Source organism: Pongo pygmaeus, chromosome 7 (assembly GCF_028885625.2).
Source record: "Pongo pygmaeus isolate AG05252 chromosome 7, NHGRI_mPonPyg2-v2.0_pri, whole genome shotgun sequence".
Lineage (NCBI taxonomy): Eukaryota > Metazoa > Chordata > Mammalia > Primates > Hominidae > Pongo > Pongo pygmaeus.
The window spans coordinates 34,927-57,116 of NC_072380.2; the positions used below are offsets into that span (position 1 = coordinate 34,927).

Below are 22,190 nucleotides of genomic sequence, written 5' to 3' on the forward strand. Positions count from 1 at the left end.
TCACTGGAGCCCAGGAGTTCAAGAGCAGCCAGGACGACACAGCAAAACCCCATGTCTACTAATACAAAAATCAGCCAGACATGGTGGCACACAGCTGCAGTCCCAGCTACTCGGGAGGCTGAGGAAGAAGGACTGCTTGACCCCATAATGTGGCGGTTGCAGTAAGCTGAGATTGCAGTAATACACTCCAGCCTGGGCAGCAGTGCAACACCCTGTCCCAAAAATAAAAATAAAAAGGGCCAGGTAAGATAGCTCAAGCCTGTAATCCCAGTACCGTGGGTGGCTGAGGCAGATGGATCACTTGAGGTCAGGAGCTGGAGACCAGCCTGGCCAACATGGTGAAACCTTTTCTCTAGTAAAAATACAACAATTAGGGCCAGGCTCTGTGGCTCACACCTGTAATCCCAGCACTTTGGGTGGCTGAGGCAGGTGGATCACCTGAGGTCAGGAGTTCGAGACTAGCCTGACCAACATGGACAAACCCCATCTCTACTAAAAATACAAAATTGGCTGGGAATGGTGGCGCATGCCTGTAATCTCAGCTACTTAGGAGGCCTAGGCAGGAGAATCGCTTGAACCTGGGAAGCAGAGGTTGCAGTGAGCTGAGATCATGACATCGCATTCTAGCCTTAACAACAAAAGCGAAACTCTGCCTTAAAAAAAAAATACAAAAATTAGCCAGCGTGGTGGTGCACACCTGTAATCCCAGCTACTCAGGAAGCTGAGGAAGAATTGCTTGAACCTGGGCGATGGAGGTTGCAGTGAGCCGATATCAGGCCACTTCACTCCAGCCTGGGCGACAGAGCAAGACCTGTCTCCAAAAAAAAAAAAGAAAAAGAAAAAGGAAATGCATGGGAGGAAGTGGTATATCCTGAAATGAGGTCTTTCCTTCTGGACTAGGGTTTCCGACGAAGGTGACAGTTTATCCTTCAGTCTCCACAGGCCAAGAATATGCCATCCAGCAAGAGGCAACAGAGGGAGCCCCCCCAAGTCCCATGCCAGAACTGTGACATAATTACTTTCCCTCACTCATTTCAATACCTAAATATTAATAATTCATCTGCTTAAATATCTACATTTACTTTACCAATTTTCCATGGTATAGATGAAGAGGTTTCCAAATTTTATATAGGTTGTCATGATGTGGACAGGACTTTTTGATAGTTAACTATACCAAATGACTCAAATATAAGTGTTTAAACCTAAAATACCTTGTAACTGCTAACACAGGGCTAGAGAATACAGCAAGGTAACAGTCTGTCCAGTAAATTCTTCTGAAATTTCCTTTTTTTTTTTTTTTTTTTTATAGACGGAGTCTCACTCTGTCACACAGGCTGGAGTGCAGTGGCACAATCTCGGATCAATGCAGCCTCCACCTCCCGGGTTCAAGCAATTCTCCTGCCTCAGCCTCCCGAGTAGCCGGGACTACAGGTGCGTGCCACCACGCCAGGCTAATTTTTGTATTTTTAGTAGAGATGGGATTTCACCATCTTATCCAGGCTGGTCTGAAACTCCTGACCTCAGGTGATCTGCCTGCCTCAGCCTCCCGAAGTGCTGGGATTACAGGAGTGAGCCACTGCACCCAGCCTTCTTCTGCAATTTCAATAATCAATTGTGCTATTTACCTTTCTTTCAGCAATGAGATTTTATTTTTCTTTCATAATTATTTCAAACATGAACTTTGGTTGCAGAGAACTAGTATTTCCTTGATTTATAAACTGAGGGCAGCTGGGCACGGTGGCTCACGCCTGTAATCCCAGCACTTTGGGAAGCCAAGGCAGGCAAATCACTGGAGGTCAGGAGTTCAAGACCAGCCTGGCAAACATGGTGAAACCCCAACTCCACTAAAACTGCAAAAATTAGCCAGCCATGGTGGCAGGTGCCTGTAGTCCCAGCTACTCAGGAGACTGAGGCAGGAGAATTGCTTGAACCTGGGAGGTGGAGGTTGTGGTGAGTCAAGATCGTGCCACTGCACTCCAGCCTGGGTAACATAGGGAGACTGCATCTAAAAAAAAAAAAAAATTGAGGGTCATCTCACAGATGATCTAATAATGAATTTTTTTTTGTCTTTAGAAAATCAACATTAATTTTTCTACTTTTAGATATCGTAACTGCTGTGACTTGAAGGACTTATCTAGACAAAGCCTTAAAAAACTAGGGTCAACACTGGGTGAATGGGTTGGGGGAACCCACATAAAATCCCCAAGACACCTGGGAGTCCATGTCCCCATGAGTGGGACTGCAGGCAGCTGTAGCAGACTGGATGGGAGAGGACAGCAGGCAGGAGAACTCGGGGTCTGGAGGCCATGGTTCTAAGGCCAGGGAAAACCATTGGTGAAATCCCGAGCTTGACAGGATGAAATTTGTGATTGTAAATGAATATTTGCCATTTCCAAGTGAGATCGCCAGTGGTGGTGGTATGGATGGGTGCTCCTCCAGGTGTGCTGCAGTGAGGAGAGCGCAGCAACAGGCCAGGATGTTCCTGTCAGGAACACAGGATCTGCACCTGTTTAGGAGGAAACGCTGGGCAGACCCAGCTTGGAGTCATCTCTGCTCTTTACATCTGTTAAGGCTGTGAAAACTGAGAGTCGGCCGGATGCAGTGGCTCACGCCTGTAATCCCAGCACTCTGGGATGCTGAGGCGAATGGATCACCTGAGGCAGGAGTTCAAGACCAGCCTGGACAACATGGTGAAACCCCATCTCTACTAAAAATACAAAAAATTAGCCGGGTGTGGTGATAGGTACCTGTAATTACAGCTACTTGGGAAGCTGAGGCAGAAGAACCTCTTGAACATGGGAGGCAGAGGTTGCAATGAGCAGAGATGGCGCCACTGCACTCCAGCCTGGGTGACAGAGGGAGACTCCATCACAAAAAAAAAAAAAAAAAAAAAACAGAAAACTGAGTCTCAGGAACAGTTCCCGTAAAGGAAAATTGGGCCCGCATGGAAATAGACATTTTTCTCCCACCTAGGGCAGGGACTGAAGTGAAATAGGTCTGCGGAATAGACTTTCACATAGAAACCGTGTATTTCCTAATTTGGGGGTTATTTGGGGATCACCTGGAGGAGTATTCCTGCTTTTGGTGAAACACATGGGGGTATTTTTTGTGAAGCTGCAAATCTGGCACACCAGTAACAGCTGGGGAATCGGAGATAAAGGAGAAGGCATACTAACTGCTGTTGCAAGTTTCCCAGAAGTATGACATTATTGGGAAGTAAACTACTTTTTAAAACAACCGTGGCAATACCACGTCAGTAAGGCAGAGAGAAAACAACATGAAGTTTCATGACAGAGGCCAAATCCAGCCCAAACCCAGCCCAGCAGAGGCTGTTACCCAGCGCCCCAGCGAGAGCCGGAGGGTCCCATCCTCGGAGCCGCAGACGCTCCCATGTGGGCTGCAAAGGCCATGTCCGCATCCCGGGCGGTATGTATACTCTGAGGGATACATGCGTGTTCCGGGGGTTATATGAGTGTGACGGGTGTGGCGTTAGTCTGACGGTGTCACGGGCGTCCAGGGGTTAGGTGTGTGCTCTGAGGGACACATGCGTGTTCCGGGGATTATATGAGTGTGACGGGTGTAACATTAGGCTGACGATGTCACCTCCGCGTTCCAAGCGTTATGTGCGCTCTGACAGACACATCCACGTTCCCGGGGTTGGATCTGGATGGCAGCTTCCGCGTTACCCTGACGGGTTTGCTCTCTGTATACAACGGGTGCTAACACTAGCATCACAGATGCAGTGTTATAAGTACTACGGGGGTTATTATCAGTGTGCCGGGTGTTCCAGTTGCTTTCCTGACGCCACATTTCTGTTCCAAGACCGCACCTTGGCCCTGTGGCCGCCTCGCCTTGGGTGTGGAGAACGAACCTCGACTGCGCTGGATTCACAGGGGATTTTGGTTTCTAATTTTCCACATGAAGGGTCTCTACCCCTCAGCAGTCAGGGCTGAAAACAGGAAGGATTTTACTTACCATGGACGCCGGCTGGAGATGTCCCAAAGCCAGGGGCGTTTCCCGGTATGTGCTGAGGAGAACGCGGCTCCCGCCCTTGCAGGGCGCAGGAGCGGAGGAAGCGTGCGGGATGCGGCTGCCTCAAGGCTCAGAAAAGCCGGACTCGCGCGCCCTCTGCTGGCGGCCGGGGGCACTGCAGCGCCCTAGAGCTCACGGCACTGTCGGAGACTGCGCGCCCTCTGCTACCCGTCCTGCTGCACCAGTTAAAGACAGCATGGAGTGTTTGGCGCCATCGTCCTAGAAATGCAAACTGACACAGAGCCCACTAACCCGTATTTATTTATTCAGAAATAAATATATGTATATATATACAAATATATTTCAAATTAAAAAATACTTTTAGATAGTGGTATGTATTACATTTACAAATTAATAACGAAGCAAATTATGGGATGTCATCCACACCTGTCCCAAAGGTACCGAATTGATAAATCATCTCAGGTGCGGAGCAGGACAGGTTGAAAATAGGAATGACATGAACCCGCGCGGAACAGCGGCCGGCGAGATGTCCAGGGCAGCTCCCCGCCCGGTCCCGGCCCCTCCAGCCCTTGGCCCGACCCCTACTACGCCTCTGCCTCGACGCGAACGCGGAGCCCGAGCGCGCGTCACGCCGTGTGGGGCCGAGGAGGCTGCTACCCAGAGGCCGAGTGCGGGCTCGCGAGGGTCCCCACCCCACTCTCGCTCCCGCCAGCACCTACGGACTCGCGTCCCCGCCGCGCGCCGACTCGGGAGCAGCACCGCCCCCGGCACAGGAGCCTCACGCGCCTCTTACGTAACAGGAAGCTGGGTGGAAGCAGCGCGGCCCCACGGTGCACCGAACGCACTCAAACAGAACCCGACGCAGACACGCGCTTTCAACCGGCGGAGACACTGGACGGGCCAGAAACGCGCGCAGCGGGGGCGGGAGGTCAGGAAGCGCCCCGCCCCTGCCCGAGACCCCGCCCCGGCCCGGCCCCGCCTTTTTGCCTGCCTCCCCTCCCTGCACGTACGGGCCCCGCCCCTCGCGCGCCGTTTTTTGTTGACCCGGAAACGGATTCTCCGAAGTCAAGGTCCGCTCGGGTGAGTGCCCTCCGTTTTTTGTGGCCAAACCCAGCCACGCAGTCCCCTTCCTGCGGCATCCTCCACACCCGGGGTCTGCTGGTCTCCGCGGATGTCACAGGCTCGGCAACCGCCCTCCTGTCGGCGGGGAGTCCCGCGACGCCCGGAAATGCTCCGAAGCCTGTCGATCAGCGGCCAGATCTGCGTCTGTGTCCGGTGCCCCTGTCCGGCCCTTCCACCCTAGTTCTCTTCACCGTCCGCCCATCCTGTCGCGCGCCGCGTCAGGTCCCCATTCGGCATGTGGCTTGTCTTCCATCGTCCCCACCCTCGCCCCTCTTGGTCCCTCAGGGCAGCCCTGGGATTCGGCAGACGCCAGTCCTCCCTGAGATGCCTCCCCATCCTTCCCTCCGCCAGGCCCTACGTCTTCGCAAACCCCCCGCTTCGGGGTGACCGCCTCACACAGGACCCTGAGTGCGGGACTGGGGTAAGGGACCTGCCCGATCCTGTAACAACCCGCGTGCTTCTGCACAATTGCCTCCCACTAGCGGTGACTGTCGGGTGTTTACCTTCCCGGTGTCCCACTGAGAAGTGAGCTCTTCCTTGGCAGGGGCTTCTTCATTGCCTCGCTGTGGATGTCGAGGTGGGGCAGGAGAGTGAGGAGAAAACAGAGATGAGGGAGGTAGGACCAGCGAGCGAGAAAAGGGGAGGGAAATTTAGATGGGAAGTGGATGGGTCTGAGGAATTTGAGCAAACACTGACAATGAAGGAGAGTGACCTGAGCAAGTACTAGTGGGGTAAATGGAAATAGACAAAATGGGAATCAGCAGAGATATGGAGGACAGAATACAATGAGGAGGCCTTGACCGTCAGTAGCAGAGAGGTCAACAGAAGCCTAATTCCCAAATTCCTTAGATGGTTTTCTGATTTCCAAATTAGTTTCCCTTTTATATTTATTGTGTCAGGTTCAGCTTATGAGGCCTCAATACTTTTCAGTCTTAATTGTATATTGAAAATACCTTTTGTTTAGTAAATACTTTTTACATTAATTCAGTGCGCACTTCGTAAGGATATTGATGATTTGAGTTAGTTTAGTATTCAACAGCTTCCTCTATTCCTTTATATGATCTCTGTATTTAATAGCTGTGGCATAAAGTTTCCAACTAAGTATAAGTATCAAGTTCTCTTTGTGCTGTTTTCTGCAAATATTGAAGGATGGCCTGAATTGTCCTAGAACTTTGTTCCAACAGATTCCATGTGTTCATAATGAATACATTGCTCAAAGATATTTCCTTTGAGCAAAAAAAGCTCACCTTTTATGTTTTTCAGTTCCAATAATTACATCTTTTTAAGGTTTATATTTTAAGGTTTATATTTTTTGATGACTTAATGTGATGTTCTGGAGAAGACAAATGCTTTTAATCAATATGATTAAAACTGTGAAAGACAAATCGTTGTTACTTAAGAGTGTGACATATGATCTGAAATCTTTAGGGGGAAGGGATGTTAAGGGAAAACTGCCACTATCGCATCAAGATCATGTCATTCCTGTGAAGCTGGTGCTGGTTACTCTCTACTGGCTTCTGTTCACCTTTCCACCAGCCCCAAGACACACACATAGTGACACAAGGCAGTGGATAGGGAAAGAGCAAGACTTTATAAGGTAAGCACAGAACAAAGGTATCTTTCTAATGAGGAGGAGGTGTTGGTTCCGGGAAGGAAGCTTGGAGGAGAAAGGGCAATGGGATTTGGGTATTCAGGATACAGAAGTGAGAGAGCCTGGGAAGTTCAGGAACCAGAGAAAGAAAAAGCCTTGCGCATTCTCACCCATGACCCTGTGCTCAGCAGGTACTAGCAGAGACTTCAAGCTCTGTGACTAAAAGGGGTCAGACCAGTTCATATACCCACAGCTGCCATGTAAGGATGTGTGTGAACTTCACTAGGGAAGAACGGTGTTATGAAAGAAGGGGCAGAAAAACTCACCTGTTGGTCTCCATGTAGAGGTTTATTGTCCTGAATTCCTGGAGGTTCAGTGAAAAGCAGATTGTCTTTTACACATGTTGAGTTACGCCCCCATATATGTGGTTGTAAAGAAAGAGGGTGTGTTGATGAGAGGTCCTGAAATGCATTTTCCTAATACTCAGCAGGGACTTCTCAAGAAGGATTTTGCCTAAGAAAGAAGCTCAGAGAACAAAAATGGAGAACGATTACATATGGCACTTTCACTGGAAAAAAGTCATGTTATCCATTGATTGTTTTTTCATCTCCCTCCTTAAATGTTGTTTTTAGGATGTGGTAATCTCTGACCCTGCCTAACACATTTCCTAACTCACCCATAGCCGTCCCTTAACGTCTTCCCATCTTCACACTATCACACTGTGACCCAGTGAATTCGAACTTGTGAAGTTCCATTCGGGGGATCATATGGGAAGGGCTTCACACCCAGACATAGATTATAGATGGGAGGTGGGCCACATGGTGTCAGTGAGGGAAGTATGGATCGTTTAGGGATGATGTACTGTCAGATCTTTGATGACCATGACTGGAGAAACTGTGCATATTAGTAGTGAATTAATGTCAGGAATACCTAACACATCCTGGAAAAGAAGATTGATGAGAGGAAATGTGTTCTGCCCAATTGTATAATGCATTTGAAGCTTAAAACAATGAATCAGTATTGATCTGGCCACAAAATATTAATGATTTGAATTAGAAAGAAAAGTTTAGAAAATGATAGCTTTGACAAATTAAGGTAGCATTTCATCCACACGATGGAGTGTGTTTTATTCAGTAATTGCTTTAAAAATGGAATCAACCTGAGTGTCTAACAGGAGGGAGTTTTCTAAATTGTTCACAGAACATCTGTTCCAAGGAGACCTTCATGTTCATAGATTTGTAAAGAATGCTGCTTACTAGCACACTGACTCCTCTGCAGATGTCTGAGGGTTCCTCCACTTGGGGTAAGTTGGGGGTTTGATCACAGAGTAAATAAATGGTGCATTTTATAATGTAATATATTCTAGCAAGATGCAGCCCACAAACTGTGTAGATACTCTTATCTACCACGTAAAGTTCATCTACTTTAACCAGAACTTGATACTGTATGTATGTTTTTTATAGATTTGGATAAAATGACAACTCATTGTTATTTCCAGTTCACAAAGTAATTGTGAGGCTGAATAAATTTTATTATTTTATAGACGTGTAAAATGAATTTTTCTACGTAACTCATTTTTGATGTATATTAGATGCTATTTTATATTCTGTAATTTAATTATACATACACACACACACACACAATTTGGTGTCTTACTATGTTTCTGCAGTGAAACCAAAATCCTTCCTTCATGCCCTTTGATTTTATATTTTCCTCAGGAAGGCAGGACCTATTGTGTATGATAAAATATTATGTTTCATTCAGTCCGCTTATGAAATTGTTTAATATTGTTATAAATATTTATACTACTTATTTTAAATTTCCAAGTAACATAGGTTACATGAAATTTGACAACTTTATTTTTTTCTTTTCACAACTATTTTGACTGTATCCTCACTAAAAATGAAAATTTAGACAAAATTGACTTTTAGACTAATTCTCATTTTTTACATGTAAAAGACCAAATGTGACTTTTAAGTCTAGGTTGCCGTGAGTCTACAGTCACTGAGGTTTTATGTCACTATGTCCTCCAATCTAATAATATGATTTTCAGGCTTCATTCATGTCATTTTTAGATCCTCATTAAGTTTTAAAATTTCTTTACATGGGTCTACAAATTTATTTCAAATCGTAGTCATAATATTTTGCTGTTGTAAATAGACACTGATTTTGTGTGTTTGCTTTTTTTAAGGACTAATGTTACTAAACAGGAAATACTGATTTCAGAATATTCAGAATAGTTTTGCCCACTTTTTAAATGTTCTCATTAGTATTGATAATTAGAGTTGATTCTACTTTTTCAAGTTTGCAGTCACATCATCTGAGAATACCTACAGTTTCAGCTCTTTGACTCCATTTTTGTAGTCCCTCTCCTTTTCCCTCTTGTTTTGGTCCCACCTCAGGCATCATGTGCAGTGGTGAACGGCATCAGCCCCACCCAGCCTCCTTTTTCCAGCCTTACCTTTAGTGGAAATGGTCCTTTTGTTAACTGCTGAATATATTGTTGAGATTTTATTGATTAAGAAGAATTAGTCCCCACAATTTGATATGATTTTTAAAGATTTTAAATTATTTTTAAATATTTAAATTATTTGAAAATGTTTTTTCAAAGGTCTATTAATGTGATTTTTTTAATCTTTAAAATTACTATGTGAAAATAATAGGTTTTCTAGTATGGAATTATCCTTTTGTTATTGCAGTAAACTCCACTTTACCATGCTCTGTCATTATTTAACCATACCAGTGATGGCCAGGTGACCAAAATAAATAGCCAAATGGCTAAAATTGTATTAATGATTTTTGCAAATGTAAGTAATGAAAATTGTTGGTTAAATTTATAGTTATTGTTACATTCATGTTCATTTTGATTAGCATAATAAACTAATGAGGACAGGCTTATTTTTCTCCTTCAAAATAACTTACGTTACAAAGGAACTAGAAGTAATTTCACATGTAAGAACTCTCACAAATCACTCTTACAGTTAAACTCTGATATATAACTTAAATATTAAAATTGGCTAATCAGATTTTTGTGCTGATTAATGAGGGAAAGTTTTTACTCTATTTTTGTGGAAAGTAATATATCATACATATTCATGTTGAAATATAATTATTCCTATTTCTTAGATTTTAAGTTACTACTTTTAAATAAATACAGTCTCTTTTATTTACCTGTGTTTTTTCTTTCCACCATGGGTCTTTTCAGTTTCATGATTTTGCTCTCAAAACTTTTTAATTATTGATTTCTGTCAAATCTGTTCATTCATTACATTATTTTATTATTTGGTAAATTATTTTATCTTTTTAAGTCTTATTAATATGTACTGAATTTGTAACAATTTGGAATGTCAAGTAACTCCTGTTTTATTTTTATTTTTCTTGGTTTATGAGTGTTTTTAAAGTTTTACGTTTCTTGAAGATCACAGCTGTAGCCCCAATTCCATGGTTCTGGCTACTTACATTTATCATACTTATTAATATCATGAATGTAACTGGAATACCCCTTTGATTTTACTGGTAACGTATACCCACTAGTGTACTGAGACGGAAAAAAAAGTCTTTACAACTCAGATAAATATACAGTTTATATTTACTATTTATGTATGTGTGATCTTGTTATTAAATTACTCTGTCATGTTTGTGGAGTTAGCAGTTTCTCTTTGAATTTGGATGTTTCTAGTTATGTGTATTTCCAATGTATGTTTTTAACCACATACACTTTTTTGAATATCATATTTGGTGTTTAATTTTTGCTAGGATTATAGGCTGGACTCCAGATCCAAACTCGACATGTAGCAGACCCATTAAAAACATACATTAAGCCCCTAGCACTGTTTTAATCTCCATGGCCTAGCTGAGCTTCTGCCATCTGTCCTTCTAGGCACCATGAGGTCTGGACATCTCATTTGGCATAACTCACCTGTGGCCATTGGTGGATCTCATCCTTAGTACTACTCCCTGCTGGCAGGGGTGACCCAGGCCCACATAAGCCATTGCTGGGCTCCTTGGAGGACTTAGAGAATCCTGAGATTGCCCATGAAAATGGGCATGCCTTACAGTCTAGCACCCACCTTTAGTGATGCCTGCGGAGATTGGGAAGCTCACAGGGCCCTTGGATGTCTTTCTTATACCTCCATTGTCTGCAGCGTGACTCCCATACTCTTCAGCCAAGGTAGAGAATTTTGAGGAGGCTTGTGTGGAGGTTTATGGTGGCCCCCATGGTTCTGTGAGACTGGTAGAAAGCACAGACCCCTTAGACTTCTCCCCCAGGAGAATACGCGAGACTAGTGGAGGAAAGGAGAGTAATGAAATATGCATTTAGTGTCTCAGGCTATCAGAGCACAGCTCTAAGGAAAAATACAGGGCATCGTATGGCAACTGGCACAGCTCTGTGAGACTGGGAGATATGGCACAACCTTGAAAAGTCAAGATGTGACCCTACTGAAGGAACAAAATAAATCTCCAATAATTGACCATAAAGAAATAGAGGTTTCCGACTGGGTGCGGTGGCTCACACTTGTAATCACAGCACTTTGGGAGGCCGAGGTAGGCACATCACTTGAGGCCGGGAGTTCAAAACCAGCTTTGCCAACATGGTGAAACCCCATCTCCACTACAAATACAAAAAAAAAAAAAAATTTACCTGGTTGTGGTGACGGGCACCTATAATCCCAGCTACTCGGAAGGCTGAGGCAGGAGAATCGCTTGAACCCAGGAGGTGGAGGTTGTAGTGAGCTGGTATCGTGCCATTGCACTACAGCCTGGGCAACAAGAGTGAAACTCCACTTTAAAAAAAAGAAAAAGAAATGGAGGTTTCTGATTTTCCTGATAAGAATTAAAGGTAATTGCCTTAAAGGAGCTCAACGAGCTATGAGACAACGCTGATAGACAAGTAAAATCTGGAAAAGAATACATGAACAACATGAGAACATCAACAGAGAAACCATAATAAAAGATTCAAATATAGATTCTGGGGCTGAAGAATACAGTAACTGAACTGGATCAATACAGGGCTTCAAGAGCTAACTTGATCAAGCAGAAGAACCAGTGAACTCAAAGACAGGTTATTTGAAATTATTCAATCAGAAGAGCAAAAAGAAAAAGAATTTTTTAAAAAGTGAAGAAATTGTCTGTCTTCGCTAAAAATTGGAGGTTCCTAAGAACTCCTCCCCCCACCCCACCCCCATGCAGAGTCTTGCTCTGTCACCCAGGCTGGAGTGCAGTGGTGCAATCTTGGCTCACTGCAACCTCCGCCTCCCAGGTTCAAGCGATTCTCATGCCTCAGCCTCCCGAATAGCTGAGATGACAGGTGCCTGCCACCACGCCCAGCTAATTTTCGTATTTTTAGTAAAGACGGGGTTTCACCATGTTGGCCAGGCTGGTTTTGAACTTCTGACCTCAGGTGATCCTCCCGCCTTGGCCTCCCAAAGTGCTGGGATTACAGGCATGAGCCACCATGCCTGGCAAGAACTTTTTATGTTAGATTTGCTAGGGTTTAGCAGCTCACAGAACCCAGGAAAACAGTTTTCTTAGCTGATTTATTACAAAGGACATTTTAAATATTACAAATGAACAGCCAGCTAAAGAGTTACATGCAGCAAGTTTTGGAAGCGTCTTAGGTTTAGGAGGTCTGTCTCCAAGCAGTTGGGAGGTACCATTGTTTCAGCATATGGATGTGTTCTTCACCCACCCAAAAGCTCTAGGAATCCCATCATTCAGGGATTTTTATGCAGTGTTCATCTAGTAGGCATAATTGTTATTAACTCAATCTCCAGCCTCTGTCCCTTTCCCAGAGGATAGGGGTAGGACTGTACGTTCCAAGCTTCTAATCAAGTCATGGTCTTTCAGGTGATGAGCCCAGTAATAATTGTCTCATTAGAACAGAAGACACTCCTATCACCCATGAAGTTCCAAGGCATTATGAGCTCTGTATTGGGAACCAGGGTCAAAGACAAAAAAGAACAAAAGCTTCTCCTAGCAACTCTATTGCTTAGGAAATTACAAGGGTTTTGGGCAGCTCTGTGCCAGGAACTGGGGATGAAAACCAAACTATATATTTCTTACAACTAACAATGTCACATACATGTTCATGTTTTCATGTTCTTAGTGTCCTTTCATTTCAACTTGAGGAACTCCCTTTAGCATTTCTTGTAAGGTATGTCACTTGTAAAGTGTGTCTTTTAAGGTATCCACCATGATAAAATGAAATTTGAGGTTGCTTGGTAGATAAATTCATGCTGAATTTATCTAAAGGTCAGACTTGAGGGAGTGGTATTTCTAGAAGCCTCACGTGGAAGAGAGAATAATTCAGTACAGGTGTATCCAGAGGACCAGCAAAAGGGAGAAGGAATGGAGGGAGGCTCCTGAGGGCTGAGATGCATGTGGAGAAAGCCTGCAATCACACAAACCAAGAATAATTAAATCTGAGAAATTCCAGGATTTATCTGTAGGTGGAGCCACATCTCCATGATTCAGGGAGTCTTAGGATTTGGAATCATAGAGGGAATTGAACATTTCAAAATTCCATGGGCTAGGTGGCATATGAAACTCCCTGATTTTCACATTTCTAGGTCTAAAATAAGAGTATTTATATCTTTATTAGCAACAATAGTCATTTCTTCTGACCCTGGAAGAGGAGAGCCACCAACCCAACCCACCCCCTACCCAATGCATGTCCTTGTTGGTTGGACTGGGGCTAATGGCTTTGGGGCAGATGTTGGAAGCAAAACTGGAGTGTCATGGGTTTTTTGCTTGTTTTTAATTTTGTTTTTGCTCAGATTTGTCTTCATAGTGCTTGGATGGTGTGAGCGAAAACCCAGATGAATACATTTGGTGGCTGAGCTACTACAATGCCATCACCGGTGAGTGGGAAATTCTTCTTTCTACTGAAATCTGTACCCCTGTTAACCAGCCTAAGGGCAGATTCATCCTATTAACATGGATGTTCTAAGTGCACTCAAGGATCTAAGCTCCAATTAAGATTCCCCAGGGCTTCGGAATGGTTACATTGGTTCAAAGAGTCATCAAGAAGTAATCTCCTTTCCACAGTACACTAAGGCATTGCAGCCTCTACTAAGGCTGTGTATTAAGATATGAGAGGTTTTTGTTTCTCTCATCCAGTCTCAGGGAAATCATTCATTCATTACCAGCCTCTCATGGCCTTGTTGGGGAAATAAATTCACTCATTACCTATGTTATTGGCAGGAGTGGGCTTGGGAGTATATGTGGGTGGGTAGTGGAAATAAGTGAGAGCAGGTTATAGCCCATACAAAGGCAGATGTTTTCCCAGGCAAGCTCAGTTAGTCTAGTGTTTCAGGTGTTAGGGGAGGGCTGCTTAACTTGAAGGGAAAGCAGATAGGGTTAGGACAGATGAGACAATGAGGAATTATTCATTTATTTTTCCTGTCTAAAAATCTTAATGTCTTGAGAGAATAAATGTGTGCTGTGGAAACACTTAAAAAGCAAAATTAAAATTCTTACTACCCTTGTACCCAAATTAACCTCTGATCAAATTTGATAACTGGAAGCAACTGGAGTATTATTTCTTTAATTTTAGTTGTGCATTAAGTGATGGAGTATAGGAAACAGAGTAAATTTAAAACTCTGAGGAAAGTTTTGAAGTGGAGAGACCAGGACAATCAAAGGATTTTTTTTTACCCCTAAATCTAGAGACAACATGAAGAAACAAAAGAGAATAGTACCTAGTGCATTAGTCCATTTTCACACCGCTATAAAAAACTACCTGATAGTGGGTAATTTATGAAGAAAAGAAGTTTAACTGACTGACAGTTCTGCAGGCTTAACAGGAAGCATGACTGGGAGGCCTCCAGAAACTTACAATCATGGCAGAAGGGGAAGCAAGCACCTTCTTCATAAGGCAGCAGGAGAGAGAGACCAAATCAGGAAATGCCACACACTGTTAAATCATCAGATCTTCTGAGATATTACTAGCATGAGAACAGCAAGGGGGAAGTTCACCCCCATGATTCAATCACCTCCCACCAGACCCCTCCCCCAACATGTGGGGATTACAATTCAAGATGAGATTTGGGTGGGGACACAGAGCCAAACTATATCACCTGGTGTTTGAAGATCCCAAATGAAATTGAGAAAGGAAATCCTCAGACCATGGAAAGTGGCAGGATGAGACCATCTTTCAGTACTGAAGTCTTAGAGTCCCTGGCTTGTGCTGCTGAGCCATTCATCCTTATCCATTAACAGTGAACACCTGAGTTGTGTAGAGATAAGAGGCTGAATCTACTGATAGCAAGTTCTGTATGAAAGTTGTTCACACAACTGAGTGCTCTCAGTCATTTCATGAATAATGTATTTGTGGCTTGTATCTGAAAAGTGATAGATAGGAACCACTTTACATACTATCTCATTGGACCTTTTTGAACTCATAACAGGTCTTTATTTTATTCTGAGGACACTGAGGTCCTATAGTGGAATATCTAACTATAGTCTTGATTAAAACATGACAAATTATGGATGCTGCCTCCCTTGCAGTGAGTCTACGGATTTTCTTAAAGGTGCTGGAGAGGAGAATTTTAGTTCTAAATTTCCAAATACAGATTTCATAATTAGTATCTGTAAGTTAGAAGTCTATTGGGAAATCTTCAGGTTATATTATGCCACACTTCATGTGATATTTCTCTATGTGAAGTTTTATATCTGAGTAAATCTGAAAGCCAGATTCCCAGTTCAGATTTAAAGCAATGTGACAGGAACCCCAAACACTGTTTGAGTTTTCTGTTCATACCACCCACACTTCCTTAGTACAGTCACTTTGATCTTGCTCCACTGAACATTGGCAGAGATAGCCCTGTTTGCAGTAGAATGTCCATAATGTTTTAGGATTCCATGACCTTCGAGGATATAGTTGTAGACTTCACTCAAGAAGAGTGGGCCCTGCTAGACACATCCCAGAGAAAGCTGTTTCAAGATGTGATGTTGGAGAACATCAGTCATCTGGTCTCTATTGGTGAGTCTCTTTATATTTATTATGTATGTATATATGTATTCATTCACTCACTCATTTTTCACTGATTCATTCTTTCATTCTACACGTGCCTAGAACCGCTTTCTCATCTATCACTTCAACCTCTGCCTTGATCCTTTCATAACTCTCACAATTACCTGACAGCCATTTCTTTCCTTTTCACTTATATTGATTTGTCCTCTCTCTAGAAAGTCATCTTTCCGACCACAATTTCACATCCTTCTTGCTCTTCAATCTCCCAAACTCAGAAAAGTTATGGTAATTCACTGCTTTTGAATGCATAAATAAATGTATTGATTTCTTTAAAGTAATTATTCTATCATAGGGACTGTTCTGCACAGAACCTAGATTGTTCTGGTGGAGCTAATATGTATTGCATTGTTTTTTAATATAATGTCAAACACTATGACAATTTGTAATTTCTCACAAAGTGAAAATACTGAGAATTCTGCAATCAGTATTTGAAGTGAGCCTTGGCCATCAGCAATTATAGATCTTTTAGGTCTGGGAACAAGTTCAAGAATTTTCATTTTGCTCAAGAAGGACTGTCAATGTTGTCTTCAAGGTACTCTTCCCAGGCTGACCTTCAGTGGCTAACTTATCCTTCTCAGTAGGCTGCCCTGTACCTGATAACCTTGTGCATTTGTCAGCACAGAACTCAAAATCCGTGTATGTTTTTCCCCCAAACAGGCAAACAGCTCTGCAAATCAGTTATGCTTTCCCATTTGGAGCAAGTAGAGAAACTTTCAACACAAAGAATAAGCTTACTGCAAGGTGAGCTCTAAGAATCAGTGCTTCAATAGGAGGAGGAGAAACATGGCCAGTGAGTGAGTAGGCCCCAACAGTTGCCAAAGGAAGATTTCTTTTGTTTTTTTTTTTTTAGACAGAATCTCACTCTGTCACCCAGGCTGGAGTGCAGTGGCGCAATCTCGGCTCACTGCAACCTCTGCCTCCCAGATTCAAGTGATTCTCTTGCCTCAGCCTCCTGAGTAGCTAGGACTACAGGTGTGCGCCACCATGCCCAGCTAATTTTTTTCTATTTTTAATAGAGACAGGGTTTCAACATGTTGGCCAGGCTGGTCTCGAACTCCTGACCTCAATAAATCCACCCGCCTCAGCCTCCCAGAGTGCTGGGATTACAGTCATGAGCCACCACGCCCAGCTGGAAGGTTTCTTAAATTTGCAGTGTTTCTGAAATGTAGGCAAAAGCCTGAGGGAAACATTTCTCAGATATTGTCATTATACTTTGTAGGTATCAATTTTTATTCAAGTATCTCTCTGTCATTGTCTTTGTCTTTTGTAAAGGGGATATTTGTGTACTTATTTGAGTTAAACTATTACATAGTAGCCCTTTATAATGGTCCTCTTCTTTGAAAATTTTTCTTTCCTTTACTTCCTCAACTTGCCTTTATTTCCTCAACTTGCCTTTATTTTTTTATATGCTGAAAATGTCAGTAGTCAATGTGCTATATTACTCTTCTCCTTAAAGAATTGTTAATTTAACATTCTTTCCCTGTCTTTGTGTATTTGAAACAGACTCAAATGGGCATTGGAGCTATTTAACATTTTTATTCCCCTAATGCCTATACAGCATCTTTTTTTTCATTTATTTCAGGTAGACAAGTTGACATTAAACATCAAGAGATACCATTCATTCAACATATCTATCAGAAGGGCACATCCACCATCAGCACAATGGTAAGCTTTATGGATGCGAACCCTGTTCTTACATATAGAAACCTGGACATTAAACAACTTTGGAATTTGGTACAGATACCTGACTGTACTTAAAGCCCTCCCAGCAGAGTTTTAGATAGTTTGGATTTAGTGAAGACATTAACTTCAAATCAAAACCATAACATAAGGCCTTATAACAGGACAATTGTATAAACTTGACTATGTGCTGAAACTTTTAAACATGATACAGTCTTAATAACTAGTCAGGTAGCTCTTCAGTTGGGATGCTACAACAGGAAAACTCTCTACATGCAGTTAGATAATATACTATGTTTATATAACTGATATAGGAACCATTGTAACTGGAGTCTACTACTGAATGATTACTCTAGAATTAATATGTAGAGAAACGAATGAATTAATGAATGAGTGTGGATAAACCTTTAATAGTCTTTCATTTCATTCCCAAAACCAGAGATCTCATACTCAAGAGGATCCTTTTCTATGTAATGATTTAGGAGAAGATTTCACTCAACATATAGCATTGACTCAAAATGTGATTACTTACATGAGAAAGAAACATTTTGTAAGCAAAAAGTTTGGGAAAACCTTCAGTGACTGGTTATCCTTTAATCAACACAAGGAAATTCACACCAGATGTAAATCATATGAAAGTCATCTATTTGATTATGCCTTTATCCAAAGTTCTGCCCTTAGACCACACAGTGTGACTCACACTAGAGAGATAACATTGGAATGTCATGTATGTGGGAAAACCTTTAGCAAAAATTCTAATCTTAGGCGACATGAGATGATTCACACTGGAGAGAAACCACATGGATGTCATCTGTGTGGGAAAGCCTTTACTCATTGCTCTGATCTTCGAAAACATGAGAGAACTCACACTGGAGAGAAGCCATATGGATGTCATCTATGTGGGAAAGCCTTCAGTAAAAGTTCTAACCTTAGACGACATGAGATGATTCACACTAGAGAAAAAGCACAGATATGTCATCTATGTGGGAAAGCCTTCACTCATTGCTCTGACCTTAGAAAACATGAGAGAACTCACTTAGGAGATAAACCATATGGATGTCTCCTATGTGGGAAGGCTTTCAGTAAATGTTCTTACCTTAGACAACATGAAAGAACTCACAATGGAGAGAAACCATATGAATGTCATCTATGTGGAAAAGCCTTCTCTCATTGTTCTCACCTTAGACAACATGAGCGAAGTCACAATGGAGACAAACCACATGGATGTCATCTATGTGGGAAAGCATTCACTGAATCTTCTGTGCTTAAACGACATGAGAGAATTCACACTGGGGAGAAACCATATGAGTGCCATGTATGTGGGAAAGCCTTCACTGAATCTTCTGACCTCAAACGACATGAGAGAACTCACACTGGAGAAAAACCATATGAATGCCATCTATGCGGAAAAGCCTTCAATCACTCTTCTGTCCTTAGACGACATGAGAGAACTCACACTGGAGAGAAACCATATGAATGCAATATATGTGGTAAAGCCTTCAATAGAAGTTATAACTTTAGACTTCATAAAAGAGTTCACACTGGAGAGAAACCATATGTATGTCCTCTATGTGGGAAAGCCTTTAGTAAATTTTTTAACCTTAGACAACATGAGAGAACTCACACTAAAAAAGTAATGAATATGTAAGAGTCATCAGCCATAGCGTTAACACTAAATACACCCAAGGACAAACATACTACAGGAACATGATGTCTGTAATCAGTGTGGAAAAGCCTTTATTTATAGTTACCACTTTGCTCAACCTAAATGAATTCAAAGTAGAGAGAATCCATATGTATTTAATCGCTATGGCACAAACTTCAGACTCTAGGCTAACCATATACAACATGAGAGAATGAAACCATAGATCAAAGGAATGTGGAGGAGTCTTCCTCCACAGCTCTAACTATTAAACAAATGGGAGAAATCACATCACAAAAATTCTGTGCCTGTCGTCAGTGTGAAAATGCCTTTGCTGATAATTTATCCTCTAAACAAATGAGTAAAATCCACAGGCAAGCAACCATATGTCTGTAATTGCTGTGCACTCTCATTCAGCTAAGCACCAATTTTGGTGTGTGCCAGAAAATTCATTATCAGGTAACTGATAAAAACAGGAAATATGTGAAAATATTTTTTATTAGGTGGGTTTGGCCTCTTTAACAATTCTAGAAATTCATAGTGGAGAAGTTATTCAATGAAAACTCGTGAGAAATCCTTTTCTTAATACAGCAGCACTTCTATAATAGATCAGAATTCACATGGTGTAGAACTCTCAATGACATGAATGGAGGGTAGTCCTCAGTAAATTACTTATTCCTTAGTCAATACCAGCATTTTTCCAGTGAGAAAACAATGTTGACCAGATAGTGGAAAAACCTTCAGGCAGCTTTCATGTCAAAAAAGTGAGACGGGGATGAAAACTCTAAAAAGCCATTGATGAGATGTATAGCTGGAGGACAAGACATAAAGCCATCAAGCACGTGCTTGAGAAAAAAAATTATAATTTCGAACAAAGACTTTCTACTTAAAATATGTGGCTTGAAATGTACAATTCTGAAATAACCTGGGAATATTGAATGCAGAATTAGTAAGAAGTAATAAGATTAAATTAGTACTGTCAAAAATACAAGCATTAAGTGTTGTTGCTGAATAATCTAATAGGTTTATTAAAATCTATGTTTTTTGTTTTTTGTTTTGAGACAGAGTCTCGCTCTGTCACCCAGGCTAGAGTGCAGTGGCGCAATCTCAGCTCACTGCAAGCTACGCCTCATTGGTTCATGCCATTCTCCTGCCACAGCCTCCCGAGTAGCTGGGACTACAGGTGCCCACCACCACACCAGGCTAATTTTTTGTATTTTTAGTAGAGACAGGGTTTCACTGTGTTAGCCAGGATGATCTTGATCTCCTGACTTGGTGATCTGCCTGCCTTGGCCTCCCAGAGTGCTGGGATTACAGGCATGAGCCACCGCGCCCAGCCCAAACTCTATGTTTTTAATTCAGTTTTAAACACATAGATTTGGGTCAGTTAGAAAATGGGGACGGCCATGGCGGGTCACACCTGTAATCCCAGCACTTTGGGAAGCTGATATGGGTGGATCATTTGAGGTCAGGAAATCGACACCAGCCTGGCCAACATGGTGAAACCCCATCCCTACTAAAAATACAAAATGTGTTGGGCATGATGGTGTATGCCTGTAATCCTAGCTATTCAGGCTGAGGCAGGAGAATCACTTGAACCCAGGAGGTGGAGGTTGCAGTGAGCCAAGATCATGCTCCTGCACTCCAGCCTGGGCAACAGAGTGAGACTCTGGCTCAAAACAAAAAGACAGTGACATTCAATGGAACTAATACACATAGAACACAAAATTATATGTCCTAACTAAATTAGTGTTATATATGTACATGGTAATGATTAAGTCAAACATGGATTATGAAAGACTCATTTTAAAAGTACAGTCTTATGGTCCATAAATTTACCTTTTTGTTTTTAAACCACTTTATCAAAGTGTAATTGACAAAAGCTGTTACTTAATGTATACAACTTAATAAATTTTGAGATAAGGATAAGCCCAGGAAACCATCACCACCATCTTTGCCACAAACATTCATTCTCTCCAAAAGTTCCTTCCCTCATTTTTCATTGTTTTCTTTGTGATAAAACCACGTACATCACATCAACCTGTAGCAAATTTTTAAGTATATAATATAGTATTAATAAGTATAGGCAATATATTATATGATTTAACATTGCAAAAATAAAACTAATTACAAATGAATCTATTTAAATAAAAATTGGCAGTGCTGGATAATTGTGGTTAAATTTGCATGAATATCTCCCAGAATCAGCTATGAGCATCATAACGTAGAGATTTTTGTTGCCATGGGCTTTTTTTTCTTTAAGAACCTTTCTGTTCTGTGTGTAAATGTTTAATATTCTCACTTCTCCTCACAAGGGCTCTTTTATTTATGGAATCTTAGCTTATATATTCCTCTGTAGCCTCTAAAGCTTACACTTTAAATAAATCTGTTTTTTTTCTTTTTTTGTTTCATCTTTATTCACTCCATCCTACCCAGAGGCAGAAGCCCACCCCCCCCACCACCACTATTTTGCACAAAACAAAAATTTCAGCTTATTTTTCCTCAGCCTAGATAGGCCATCTTTCTTCTGGGACCTTATGTTCCTTTCATGTTAATTTTCAAGTGCTTGAGAAAAACCAGTGTGATACTTCATTGACTCTCCCCTTTCTCATGAATTCTGCCTCAGAAAATCCTGTCTGAACAGGCTACCCTCATGCCTAAAGCAGCTGTTTCATGTATTTCTTTTAAGTTTTGTTACTGCTAATGGTGGGTTGGTCCAATAAAATCCACAGTCATGGTGGGAAGAAAAATGTTTTACTCAAATATTTTAAGCCAAATAATGGTTATTCTATTTTTATGGGTGAAATATTTAAATCAGAATTTTCACAATAATGACCATTTCTATACGAAAAAGTTCTCCACAGTTCACAGCTTAAAATCACATTAAATCCATTGGTGTCAGCTGCCTCATTTACCACATGCCACCATACGGCCCTGCTCTTTTGGGCTGTGACAGAAGTCAGTATATTTTCTCCCTGTGCCACATGTGTCCCTGCTCCCAGTCCTGGGTTTCTGTGTTGATGCCAAGGTATCAGATACCCATAGTAAGAGCACACACATGCACAGCCAGATTTCCTTTGATATCAGATTAAGAGGTGGTTCCTGCAGAAATTTTTAAGCAAGGGGTA

The 22,190-nt window shown here is 42.0% G+C and overlaps 1 protein-coding gene and 1 pseudogene across 8 annotated transcripts; one reads left to right on the forward strand and one right to left on the reverse strand.

The window, feature by feature from the left end:
- Positions 1-5,641, reverse strand: part of LOC129042598 (large ribosomal subunit protein uL23-like) — a 27,466-nt pseudogene extending 21,825 nt beyond the window's left edge.
- Positions 4,836-21,462, forward strand: ZNF596 (zinc finger protein 596). 8 transcript variants are annotated; one of them, XM_054498813.2, is made up of 8 exons: positions 4,839-5,073; positions 6,544-6,712; positions 7,907-8,009; positions 13,483-13,566; positions 15,563-15,689; positions 16,398-16,481; positions 17,323-17,405; positions 17,860-21,462. In XM_054498813.2, the coding sequence occupies exons 4-8, from the start codon at positions 13,555-13,557 to the stop codon at positions 19,066-19,068; spliced, it is 1,515 nt and encodes a 504-aa protein (XP_054354788.1). In that variant the 5' UTR covers positions 4,839-5,073; positions 6,544-6,712; positions 7,907-8,009; positions 13,483-13,554; the 3' UTR covers positions 19,069-21,462. The 8 variants fall into 8 exon arrangements, with proteins under 8 accessions (XP_054354789.1, XP_054354788.1, XP_063524560.1 ...); XM_054498814.2 differs by lacking the exon at positions 6,544-6,712 and having other exon boundaries at positions 4,836-5,073; XM_054498812.2 differs by lacking the exons at positions 4,839-5,073; positions 6,544-6,712 and adding an exon at positions 5,467-5,536.
- Positions 21,463-22,190: the final 728 nt, after the last annotated feature.